At 43.7% G+C, this 13,428-nt stretch overlaps 2 protein-coding genes across 2 annotated transcripts; one reads left to right on the forward strand and one right to left on the reverse strand.

Annotated features, from left to right (window-relative positions):
* Positions 1-8,274: 8,274 nt before the first annotated feature.
* LOC116377315 (beta-4C adrenergic receptor) lies at positions 8,275-9,060 on the reverse strand. Its single transcript, XM_075447349.1, is given in 2 exon segments — positions 8,275-8,988; positions 8,991-9,060. Coding segments are annotated over 2 exon segments (735 nt in total). The 3' UTR covers positions 8,275-8,323.
* Positions 9,061-9,603: 543 nt separating this feature from the next.
* Positions 9,604-13,093, forward strand: LOC116377317 (protein transport protein Sec23A; the record flags this gene model as incomplete). Its single annotated transcript, XM_031838929.1, has 8 exons — positions 9,604-9,722; positions 9,870-10,023; positions 10,102-10,179; positions 10,753-10,914; positions 11,238-11,324; positions 11,797-11,952; positions 12,097-12,162; positions 12,253-13,093. Coding segments are annotated over 8 exons (912 nt in total), but the record flags the coding sequence as incomplete, so codon positions are not given.
* Positions 13,094-13,428: the final 335 nt, after the last annotated feature.

Here is a 13,428-nt window from a genome sequence, read left to right on the forward strand (position 1 = left end):
GGGGGGGTGGAAAGTCCTCTTAAAATCTCTAAGACCTGAATGACTGTATGAGAGAGAGAGAGAGAGAGAGAGAGCCTGCGTGGGTGTGTGTAACTGGTTGCCATGGTGACGACGCACCTGGTGTTAGAGTCAGACTGATTAAGAAATGTTACAGTAAACAGTGATTTTGAACAAAGCCCCTTTTAACAAAAAGCAGGAGTCTGAGTGCCAAAATATGCATACCGTGAGAGAGATAAGACTCTGCCGAACGCGGAGATGTGTTTTTTATGTTTGTGGTGTTAATAATGTGAGCTCCAGAGCAATAGACAAAACTGGTACCGTCTGCTTTCTTTGAGAAATGAGTGGTCAGATTTAACATGGAGTCTAATGGAGCAGTTTGTTGGAGTTCATGTCGCTCTGCGGCTCCTTGAGCTAAATGTGTAAATCTGTGGGATTCCACAGACATTTGTTTACGACAAGGACAAGATTAGCTACTTCTACATCCAGAAATGATGCATGAAGAGTGAAGATTGTGGACACAGTGGCAAAAGACAAATGTTTTTTTCACAAGAATCTCAAGCTGCTCTTCACTCTAGCGGTGACATCACGCACTCTAAGCTGCGCAATACACACCCATTATAGAGTCAGAAAAGGGCTGAAAAAATCATAAAAGTTAAATTGCTGCAGTTCAAAAAGTGTAAAAGATATCAAAAAGCTGAATCATTCTGCAATAGCTCAGGGTTTTCTCAACATTGTAAAGTTGAAATGGTGCCTGTAGCTGAAAGTATGAGGAAGTAGAAGAATTTGAAAGTTGAAGAAGTTTAAGAGGATTTGAAAATTTTCTCCATAGACATCCCATTCAAAATAAAAATTGCAAAAAGCTTAATAATTCAAAAAGTTTAAAGGTTAGAAATATGAAAAGTCATAGCAGACATGAGCTGAAAGAGCTGAACATTTTGATAGTTGAACGGTTTCTGTAGCTTAAAAAATGTGGAAGGAGTTAAGTAGCAAAAAGTGTACGGAAGAAATATAAAATAAGGAGGAATAAAGATTCGAAGAACAATAGTTGGAATGCTTAACAGCATTCCAACAATTAGGCATTTACAATTGTCTTTCAGACAATGTACATTGCATGTGAAGATTTTCAGATGATGCTCATTTTTGTTATACACATATAGAACAAGGAAAAAACAGAAAAAAACCGAAACCACAAAGAAGAAGAAAAACTAGGGAGTGATCTATTATCTATGGTACATTCATTGATTTATGAAAATAAAATCAGGTCTATGGGGTGTCACGTATGTAACCCATTTTTCCCAATACGACAAAAATTGTTTGTAGTTGACAGATGCTGTTCTTCTCCATTTTGTAAATGTCCATTGTAATGTCATCCATGTGTTCAGAGCGGGACTCTCTTGTGACGACCATTTCCTGGTGATAGTCTTTTTGCTGGCCACCAGAAGTACATTTATTAAATATTTGTCTCTTTTTGACAGTGTTTTAGGTAAATATCCAAGATATATGGTCTTACTTTCTAGAGGTATTTCACCTTCAAAAATGTTTTGTAAGGCCGTGTGTATCCCTCTCCAATAGTCCGTGATAACAGGGCAATCCCAGAACATATGGTGATGGTTTGCATTTTGGTTTCCACATCCTCTCCAGCAAACAGGAGGGTTACTGTCATAGTGGCATTTCTGAGAGGGTGTAATAAAATACCTTATCACATTTTTCCAACCAAACTCTCTCCATGTCTGCAAGCTGGTCCACTTCCATTGAGTTACTGTCCATTCTTCCTCAGATATAGTTATTCCTCCCTCCTGCTCCCATTTAGTTTTAATATAGGAGGTTGAATGTGTTTTAAAGTTCAACAGACATTTATATATACATGAGATGATTTTACTGCCTATATCTGAGTTATAAGCTTTTCTAAACAGTTCTATCAGGTGTGTACTCTTAGTCATGTTTCTCGTCTTCGTATTCACATAATGTCGCATCTGCAAGTATCGATAGAAGTCCTGTTTCTCTAGTGAGTGTTTCTCTTTAACAGTTTCAAAACTTGGCAGTGTGCCTCCTTTCATTAGGTTGCATATGGCTGTTATTCCTGTCGCTGTCCAATCCCTAAATCTAGCATCACATTTATTTGGTGTGAAGTCAGAATCATATGCACACCATTTAAGTGTTACCATATCTCCCTCTAGTTTGTGTTCTCTTATAATGGTTTTCCGTACTTCAGCCATGTATCAGTAGTGTTTATGTGACTTTGTAGATTGTTATCAGTAGGATTGCCTGTATGGGGGTGGAAGTTATTTTCTCTTCAACGTTTTTCCATTGAGCCTTATACGATGGGTTGCACCAGCCTATCACCGCTCTCATCTGTGCTGCTAGATAGTAATCTCTAAGAGAAGGTAGGCCCCATCCCCCCTGTTCTTTAGGTGGTTGTAAGGTTTTGAGACGGACCCTGGGTCTTTTACCTGTCCAAACATATCTAGATAACATCTTGTCCCATTCATTAAATTGGTTTTGGTTAATCTCTATTGGTAGAGTTTGAAATAGAGACAGTAGTCTGGGCAGTATATTCATTTTAATGGATTCAATCCTTGCCGTGAAACTTTGGAAAGGAGTTGTGTTCCATCTCGCTATGTCTTCCTTCATGTTTCTTATTAGTGGATCATAGTTATAGTCTGCAAGTTTTGTAAGATCTTTTGTGATATTGATGCCCAGATATTTGAAGGATGTTGTTTGCCATGCAAAGGGGTAGTTATGTTCAGTTTCTCTTGGTGGGCTATGGTTCTATGAGAGTAACTGGGTTTTGCCCACGTTAATCTTGTACCCTGATAGTTTGCCATACTGTTCAAATGACTGCATCAGTTTAGGTAAAGAGTATGTTGGTTGCCCCAGGTAGACCAAAATGTCATCTGCGTAGCAGGACAATCCGTCCCTTTAATAGTAATTCCTCTAATATCTTCATTTTGTCTGATGTATTGAGCTAGCGGCTCCAAATATAATGCGAAGAGTAGTGGTGACCACGCACAGCCCTGTCTTGTACCTCTTTCTAGATTGAAATTGTTTAATAAATATCCATTGATTTTAATCCTGGCGGTGGGATTGTCGTATAATGCCTGAATAGTTTTAATAATTGTGTCTTGTAGACCAAATCTGTGCAGCACTCTATAAAGAAAAGTCCAGTTAACAGAGTCAAATGCCTTTTCAGCATCTACGCTTATTGCTATTGCTTCGATCTTATTCTTTTGTATATGATCCATAATGTGTAGTGTCCTTCGTATACTATCTTGTGTTTGGCGCTGTTGTATAAACCCTGTCTGATCATTATGTATCTGCATGGGTAAAAACTCCTCTAATGGTCTTGCCATGATGGAAGTGAATAATCTATAATCGATATTTAGAACCGATATTGGTCTAAATGATCCACATTCCATTTTATCCGTGTCTTCTTTGGGAATAGCTGAGATTATTGCTTCTTTCCAGCTGGGTGGCGTTTGCGCCTGTTTTAAAGCCCAGTTCAGTGTGGGACGTATCACCGGGTCAGCTCGTTTATAGTCCTTATACCACTCTGCCGTATAACCATCCCATCCTGGAGACTTGCTTAATTTTAACCTACTAATTGCAGATCTTAGTTCATCTTCCGATATATCTGCCGTCATTCTTTTATTTTGGTCTTCATTTAAAGTGGGCAACTTCAGAGCATTTAGATAGCTATCAATGTGGGTTACATCTCCCCCTGGAACTTTAGAGTATAGATTTTTGTAAAACACTTCAAAAGCTTCCTGAATTTCACTTAGTCGATTTTTTATCACTTTTGTTCTTGGATCCCTAATTCTGTGAATTGTGTTCTCTGCCATCTTCTTTTTCAATCTCCATGCTGGTATTTTCATTGATTTGGATCCACTTTCATAGTGTCTGTTTCAAAAACATTACGTTTCTCTTGATTTCTTGTGTAGTGAAATTGTTAATCTTATTCTTAATTCTTCTAGTTTCCACTAATGTATCTTGCGCTAAACTCAATTTGTGTTTTTTTTCTAATTCCTTCAGTTTGTTGTACAACTCCTCAATCATTGTATTCCTTGTTTTCTTCTTATATGAGGATATTGCTATGATTGTCCCTCTTAGGACAGCCTTTAGAGTATCCCACAGAATGGGAGGTGAAACCTCTCCATAGTCATTGAATTCCAGGTAAAGACTAATCTCTTTTCTAATTTGTTTCTTAACATCCAGATCATTGAGTAAACTTGAATTCAGTTTCCATGTAGTACTCTTTGTTCTCAAGTTAAGATCAACAGAGAGGTATATAGGTGCATGGTCACTTAGATCTATTGTCCCAATCCCACAATTGTTTATTTTATCCTTGTCTTTTCCAAATGTTATGAAATAGTCTATTCTATTCTATAGTCTAAAAGAACCCCTTTGTATTCCTCCCATGTTTATCTTCACATTCAAATGGGAAAAAGGAGTGTATGTCAATAAAGATCACATAAAATAATAGAACATGTTCAATATGCATCCCTCAGACTGAGTAGCACCGTCAGTTTTAGATTCTATTCAGCTCACCAACATTTGTGAGGTTAGTCAGAATGTATGGCTCTTCTGGGGGAGGTGAGGGCTGTCTTCTGAAGGCCCTCAGTCTCTCCTGGATACTCTTGTCTCGCTCTTCTCTTGTCCTCTGCTGTGTCGGTCCTCTCACTACTTCCCAGGCGGAGCGGGACAGTTGCTCAGCCAGGCTCTCCCTCGGTGCGATCACGCTGACAGGCAATCCTCTGTCTTTCATATCTGCAGTCGCCTCTTCCGCCGACTGGTCCAGCCGCGTCCCGTCTTCGTAAAAACACTCTCAGTTTAGCCGGGTACGGAGTCTGGAAGCGGATCTGTCTCTGCTTTAACGCTCGCTTTGCTTCAGAATATTTCTTACGATTCTGCAGAACCGTTGGGGGATATTCTTGGTAGAAATATATTAGTCTCTCGTTCAGAAGCACTCTTTTCTTTCCCCAGGCCTCGCCCAGAATCTCTTCTTTGATTTTGTATCGGTGGAATCTGATTATTATTGACCGTGGCTTGTCTTCTCTGTCCCCGGTAGGTTTGGGGGCGAGCGCCCGGTGCGCCCTCTCAATACCAAGGTCTGTAGTTGGGGGGATCTCCAGCGTGTCACCCATTAACTTTTCCACAAACTCCACCATAGATGACCCCTCCGCTCCTTCGGGAACATTATAAATCCTTAAATTCTCCCGATGTGATCTCCTGTCTTGGTCGAGTAATTTGTTTTCCTGTTGATCACTTTTATCATCTTGCCGAGCAACTGTTCCAAGTTTTGAACTCGATCTTCCACACTTTCGATCCGTGTCTCCGCCTCTGCTATTTTTTGGTTGACGTTGGCCAGCTCTGAGGAAATATCATTTAGCTGATGTTTTGTGTCTTTGCGAAAGTCCCGTATTTCTTCCAGAACTTTCGTTAAACTTGCCGTGTCATCTGGCTGAGAGTTAGCATAAGCTCCGCCATCTTGTACCTGTGTCTGTGAGCTGTTCTTTGTGCTTTCTTCATTTACGGGCTCTCCAATCCTGCTTTTTTGTTTGTGTCCTTTTTTCCCCATTGTTGCCCCACTTACCAGCCGGAATATTCTCGAAAAATGTAATATTTGATTGTTTATCAGGGCGTAGTAGTTATTTTCCCGGAGGAGCTATGGTTTTAGGCTGCCATTCAGGGAGATGATGTCACCGGAACCCCCTGGGGACTAGTTTCAGAGGTCTGGGGACTAGTTGCAATGGTCCAAGACAGGGGTCACCAACCTTTTTGAAACTGAGAGCTACTTCAACGGTACTGAGTAGTACGAAGGGCTACTTGTTTGATACAAACTTCCTGAATAACAAAGGTGCACAGATCACCTTTCATAATAATATATGTGAAGAGACTGTCTGTCCGATCACATGTCAATGTTAATTATTCCTCACAATAATTATTAACAATGATTTCCACAACATGATGGTAGGAAAACACAGATATATGTAAACATGCAACATTTATTTCTGTTATTCTGTTTCAACATTTGAAGGTCAAAAGTATCACATCTCTGATATTTTAGTAAATATCTTTCTTGACACTTTTGTATGAATAAGCACATTTGTAGCATTTGGTTCAAAATCACACCTGTTATATTTTTTTACAAATTATCACTTCCAACATTTTTTTATGAAATCATTAACTGTCATATCTTCACATCATGTCTCGTTTGTACTAACCACTACCGTTGGAACATTTTTGAACAAATCGTGATCAACAAAGCAGCTCTGTCCCATGTTTATACAAATGATCAGTTATGAATATCCTGTGTTGTTTGGCATTGGAGCGGATGCCATTTATGATCTTCAGACAGGAGTCATCACGTGATCAAAGCCGGTTACTTTTGCACATAGCGCCTGCTGGTGAATGATGCAGTGGTAATGTAGACATTTTGGGAAGTCTGGGTCACCTTTACATTGCGCAATGAAGCCTGCATGCCGGCCCGTCATGGCGGGAGCCCCGTCTGTTGTCACCGACACCAGCTTTTCTAACGGTACCTTTTTCTCCACGAAGAAACTAGTAAAAAGTCTCGTCTATAGCCGAGGGGGGATCCAACCCTCCGAGGCGCGCGAGCGTCTCCGGGCGCCCGCGTTCAAACCTCTAGTCTGGGCCTTTTCGGTCGGATTACGTTGCCTCGCCTCTACCCCCGTCACCCACGAGTTGTTGCCCCGCGGCCTGTTCCGAGGACTGACGGACCTGACGACGGGGTGCGCTCGCGGCCTGTGTCCGGCGCCAACGGGAAGTGCCCGCAATTCGGAACCTGAAAACCCAGTGCGGTGCGGCGGACTCGTCCTGGCTGTCCGCCGTGCGCCTCCGGTCCCCCAACTCTCTTATGACAAGAAATATTGTCATTTTAAAATCCTCATTAAAGCGTTTTTGATTCAAAACGAACAACTACAATTTTTAGACGGAGCTCCATGGTGACTAGTGCTATTTTTAGAACATGCCTTGCCGACTCACGTGGTCCCTGCCAGCGACCAGGTTCCCGCAGGCACCGTGTTGGCTACCTCTGGTCTGAGCACTAGTTGGAGAGGTCTAGTTGGAGAGGACTAGTTGGAGAGGTCTACATCTGCTCTAGAATGGCAGCTGAGGCTCATGGGTATTGTAGTAATAATTTAAACTTATGGTCAGACCATAAACCTAGTTTATATGGTTTAAGGTTCATGTGTTTCCAGGCTGCTGTGGTGACCTTTGACTCACTGTGTGTCACCATAATGAGAGTAATGACAGTGAGTCATGAAGGTAAACACAGGAGCTGATCCTGAAGACTCTCCAGGTTTACCTCAGACATCGTGTTCCCATGGCAACATGTGACGACTGTTTGTGTTTTATGAGTCCACGCTCTGTCCACAATGTTTATAGTCTCATAGTCCAGACAGATTACATTAAAGTGTACTTTAACTACTCTTTTACAATCACATTAGAGAGCGATCGGGTTACTGTTGATACTGTCCTGGCCCCACAGTGGTGGAATGAATTCCCCACTGACGTCAGGACGGCAGAGTCGCTGCCCATCTTTCAGCGCAGGCTGAAAACTCACCTCTTCAAGAAGGCCTACCCTTCCGCTTAGCACTTACTTAGCATCTATTGTATTCATACTAGCTTATTGCACTTATTGTTTTTATATTAGTTTGTGGCACTTACTGCATTCGTTTGTTTCTGCACTGTACGTTGGCTCTGGTTTATGCTCTTAGATGCTTGTTTAAAGGAGATGCACTTATTACTTCTGGTGACTAGTAGTTCTCTCAAAAACCGATGTTGAATACACTTATTGTAAGTCACTTTGGATAAAAGCGTCTGCTAAATGACTGTAATGTAAAATACAAACTGGGATTCATATGAAGATCCAAATAAAAGCTATAAATAAATAACTTGTCCCTTTTAAACAACATGCAGGGTTTAGGTTAGGGTGGTGCACTTACTGTATTCTAATATCTCATGTTATAAATTCAATATTTTGTACATTTCAACAGCTCTAACTCCATGAATATAAACAGGATTGTGACCAGGATTTTTAGAAATTCGAAGGTTCTGATTGGAAGTCCTCCACCCTCTGACAGTCCACTTTCAGAGGTCTGGGAACTAGTTACAGAGGTCTGGGAACTAGTTACAGAGGTCGGGGGACTAGTTGCAGAGGTCGGGGGACTAGTTGCAGAGGTCTGGGGACTAGTTGCAGAGGTCTGGGGACTAGTTGCAGTGGGGGACTACTGAAAACAAACTCATAACCTGGTATATAAATGACGTATGCCGATAGTCAGACACTCTGTGAGAGTAAGATTAATTAAAACCTGGTCGGTCGTGACTGTGACCAATCACGGCGCAGCAGAAACTCACCTGAGGTTGAGACCATCACAACTGAGCTCCTCAGGTAGTTGTTGGCAGGAACATAGTAGCAGTGCAGCTTGTTGCACATGAACATTCCCCTCCGGGCCTGTTTCCCAGCCACGTAGACGATGTATCCGTACAGAGAGCACACGGTGAGGATCGGCGCTGCGATGCCCGCCGACATCCAGAGCGCCACGAAGAGCCGGTTGTCGGAGGTGAAGCTCGGGCAGCAGAGGAACTGCGACTCGCTGTAGACGTAGCCGCCGAACCCCAGAAGGGGCGAGGCGGCGGTCGCCAGGCCAAACGCCCAGACCAGGAACAGCACCGCCCAGCTGCACCCTGCCGTCCACATGGCGCGGTAGCTGAGGGCGAAGCAGATCTCTGTGAACTTGTCCACAGTGGCCCATGCCGGCGAGTGGACCGAGGAGGTCTGCAGTAGGAGGAAGCCGCTGCCCTGACGGAAGGCGCCCTCGCTGGAGTAACAGGAGGGCCGGGTCAGGCTGTTGTAGACCCCCAGCTGGATGGTGGACAGTCCCAAGGCCAAGTCACTGATGCAGAAGCTCACCATGAGCCCCAGGGTGTCCGTCTGGAGCTCCTTGTTCAGGAGGAGTACCAGCAGGAGTTCCCACAGATCGAGGCCACGCCTGACAGAACCATCAGAGGGGCGTACAGCGTCCCGAGTGCGTCCGCCATCTTTAGACGGACTCACGGGATAGGAAGTACATCAATGGTTACATCATAGGTGAGATGAGACACGTGACACACTTCCTGTCCAGCAGGAATGTGTCTCTGATGTCCACTCGCTGCTCGGATAAGTTCAGATCGGCCCCGAGTCTGATCGGCCCCGTGCGTGCGTGCGTGCGTGCGTGCGTGCGTGCGTGCGTGCGTGCGTCTCTCTCCAGAGGCAGCGTTACCGTGGTGCACCTGTCAGTCACCTGCTGTGATGACATTGAGAGGACACACACACAGTCATCTGCTGACTCAAATGTCAACACTACCTGAACATCCAATATCCTGTGTGTGTGTGTGTGTGTGTGCACACACGTGTCTCACAGGTAATGACAGGTGTACAGGTGTGTAATGACCAACAACCTGCTGCTCACGAGATCACATACAGGATCAGGTCTAAAGTGAGAATGATTCAGGACCAGTTAAAGGTTCCTCACTGTCAGAGTTCATGTAAAGATCAGGTTCTGGATTGATTATTGATCCGTGGTGTTAAAGAGTTGTTGTTGATTGTTGTTGCAGCACAACGCTCCAATCCCCCAGGGCGGCCGTGGAGCGATCCAGTTTGTCACTCAGTACCAACACTCATCAGGACAGAGACGCATCAGAGTCACCACCACGGCCAGGAAGTAAGATACACACCCACACACACAGAGTCCATTCAGACTGGATATCTGTCTGCAATGGAGGTGATAGTTAGGACACTGGGATGTTCCTCTAAACTTATCCTCTCTCCCACTCTTCCTCTTTCTCCTCCTCTTCCTCCTCCCTAACAGCTGGGCAGACGCTCAGACTCAGATTCAGAGCATCGCGGCGTCCTTCGATCAGGAGGCGGCGGCCATCTTGATGGCGAGGTTGTCGGTGTACCGGGCGGAGACGGAGGAGGGTCCTGATGTCCTTCGATGGTTAGACAGACAGCTCATCAGACTGGTGGGTTAGAAATGAAGATGCATAATAAATAGATAATAAATATTATTATTATTAATGAATCGTTCTGTTTCTGTCCAGTGTCAGAAGTTTGGAGATTACCACAAAGATGATCCAAACTCCTTCAGGTTCTCTGAGACCTTCTCCCTCTACCCTCAGGTGATCCACATCCCATAATACTCTGTCCCTGTTCTACATCTATGGATGTGATTTATAATGACCCGGATAACTGTTGCTGACCCGGTTACCCGTTGCTGACTTTGTTAACTCTCCATGACCTGGTTAGCTCTCCATGACCTGGTTACCCGTCGCTGACTTTGTTAACTGTCCATGACGTGGTTAACTAACCATGACGTGGTTAACTGTCCATGATGTGGTTAACTAACCATGACGTGGTTAACTGTCCATGATGTGGTTAACTGTCCATGATGTGGTTAACTAACCATGACGTGGTTAACTATCCATGACCTGGTTAACTGACCATGACCTGGTTAACTGACCATGACGTGGTTAACTCTCCATGACCTGATTAACTGTCGCTGAGCTGGTTACCCGTCGCTGACTTTGTTAACTCTCCATGACCTGGTTAACTCTCCATGACGTGGTTAACTGTCGCTCACCTGGTTACCCGTCGCTGACTTTTTAACTGTCCATGACGTGGTTAACTGACCATGACCTGGTTAACCGTCGCTGACCTGGTTATCCATCGTTACCTGTGTGTTGTTTTTCCAGTTCATGTTCCACCTTCGCCGCTCTCCGTTCCTTCAAGTGTTCAACAACAGTCCAGATGAGAGTTCATATTACAGACATCAGTTCAATAGGCAGGACCTGACTCAGGCTCTCATCATGATCCAACCGGTGCTCTACGCTTATTCCTTCAGCGGACCACCTGAGGTATTTATACACCTTTATATTTGACTCTAAATGGACCATAATGTACTAAATGAACATCATGCTGTATTGAAGAAGACTTGAAACTAGAGATTGAGACCATAAACTCATGTTTACAATGTTTACTGAGGTAATAAATCAAGAGAGAAGTAGAGTCATTTTCTCATAGACTTCTATACAACCAGAGGAGTCGTCCCCTGGTGGACACTAGAGAGAATGCAGCTTTGACACATTTTAACTTTTACTTCACTCTTCAGACGGTTGATGCCTGGTGTGAATATTTCAGTATCTCACGATTTGATTAATTCATAATTTGTGTGTCTCAGCCGGTTCTGTTGGACAGCAGCAGCATATTGCCGGACCGGATCCTGCTGATGGACACCTTCTTCCAGATCCTCATCTACCACGGAGAGGTACACACAGAGTACATGCTCAGTACACGCTCGGTACACGCACGGTACACGCACAGTACACACAGGGTACACACAGAGTACATGCTCTATATATTACACTCTGATCTTTACATCTTAAAGGGACAATAGTGATGGGTGTGGTTTTATGAGGCTCTTCTCCATAGTCAGTGTTTTATTGTTATACTGTCTCTTTAAATGTCTGTCTGCCAGGCTCGAGCTCAGTGGTGAAACTGGTATGTAATCCCTGGTCTCTGTCTGCTAGGCTCTAACTCAGTGGAGAACACTAGTATTTCAATCCCTGGTTTCTGTCTGCCAGGCTTTTTCAGTGGAGTAAACTAGTATAAAATCCCTGGTCTCTGTCTGCCAGGCTCTAGCAAACATGGAGAAAAGTGTTATTCTTCCCTGGTCTCTGCCTGTCAGGCTCTAGCTCAGTGGAGAATATTGTAACTAATCCCTGGTCTCTGTCTGTCAGACTGTAGCTCAGTGGAGGAAGGCTGGTTATCAGGAAATGTCCGAGTACGAGAACTTCAGACACCTCCTTCAGGCTCCGGTGGACGACGCTCAGGAGCTACTTCACACTCGCTTCCCAATGCCCAGATACATCGATACGGAGCATGGAGGCAGCCAGGTGGGGGCACTAACACGTAACACGTTTACATCTCTAAATGTGTACTATACCTCACTAGCTGTGTGCATATAGTACTCTATGTATAGCACACATTGTTATTATAATACTACATTATTGTTAAATAATCATAATGATGTTTTTCAGGCTCGCTTCCTGCTCTCCAAAGTGAACCCGTCCCAGACACACAACAACATGTACGCCTGGGGACAGGTGAGACATCCACCTGTAGTTTACCAACACGTTGCGTTGATCCGTGTCTCTAACAGACTTGTGCTAACAGACGTGTTGTGTTCTCTGCAGGAGTCTGGAGCTCCGATCCTGACGGATGACGTCAGCCTGCAGGTGTTCATGGATCACCTGAAGAAACTGGCCGTCTCCAGCGCTGCCTAACCTGCTGCCTCACCTGCTGTCTCACCTGTCTGCACGGTTTATTCTGTTATTTAGCATTTGTTCCCAGGATGGCCAACTAATAAGCCAGCAGAGCAAGTCAGCCTCCTCTTCTCATCCAATCAGCAGCAGCTTCTGAACGACGAGAACCAGTCGTGACGAAGGTTAAACATCCGATGTTGCTTCACAATAAAAACAGCAATGTGATTTTCTTATGTCAAGCTTTTATTGTGAAACAGCAGCAGGAAGTGATGTCTGTGAGCAGAACTGCAGACTTTTAATGCAGTGAGGAACACTTTCCTTTAGTTTGTGTTAACTTCTGGAAACCAAAAGCTGCCTGGAGAACCGTAAACACAATATTCTGATCTTTAAAGACCTCACAGCTGCTTTCTCTCTCTTTAATCCGGCTGTTGCACAAAGTTCAAGCAGATGTGAGTCTGTTTTAAGTCAGAAGATTCTATCTCCCTGAGGTCCGCTCTCTTTCTCATGCTGACTGATGTGAGAAGGAAATCATCAAGCAAAGAAAGAACATAGATTATTTAGTGTTGATCATCAGAACATCAACACAGCAGCTGTAGTTGTGGTTCTAGGTTCTACCATCGTTCTGTTTCTTCACTAGAGTAACTTCATCCGCTCACTCTCTGTAGACGACTGAAGGCTGAGTTTCTCTTTCAATCTGTTGAACACTAAAAGTTTATGTTTTCATCCAGTTCTGTATTCTCATGTTTATAATTAAAATCATATCAGCACTTTCTTCATACTGTGCTTTGACCTTTTAATGACATGCTATACTTTGACTCTTATAGTAGTTCTGTGTGTGTTTTCTAAATGATGCTGGTACTACTTACTGGTTCTGGTGGTTCTGGTGCGGTTTAATAGGAACTCATAATTCTAGATAAAAGTTATTAGAGAAATGAGCTGAGCAGACGTCCTGTGTACTGAGAGACCTCTAGTGTAGACAATATGTGCATTTAGATGATGTCATAGTGAGTTTTACAAAATGCCCAATCAGGAGCAGATTGCCCCCAAATACTTTCAAAATAAAAGCCTCTGATGTTAAGGCTTGACACACACACACACACACACACA

Source organism: Anarrhichthys ocellatus, unplaced genomic scaffold (assembly GCF_004355925.1).
Source record: "Anarrhichthys ocellatus isolate YVR2014 unplaced genomic scaffold, GSC_Weel_1.0 scaffold1119, whole genome shotgun sequence".
NCBI lineage: Eukaryota > Metazoa > Chordata > Actinopteri > Perciformes > Anarhichadidae > Anarrhichthys > Anarrhichthys ocellatus.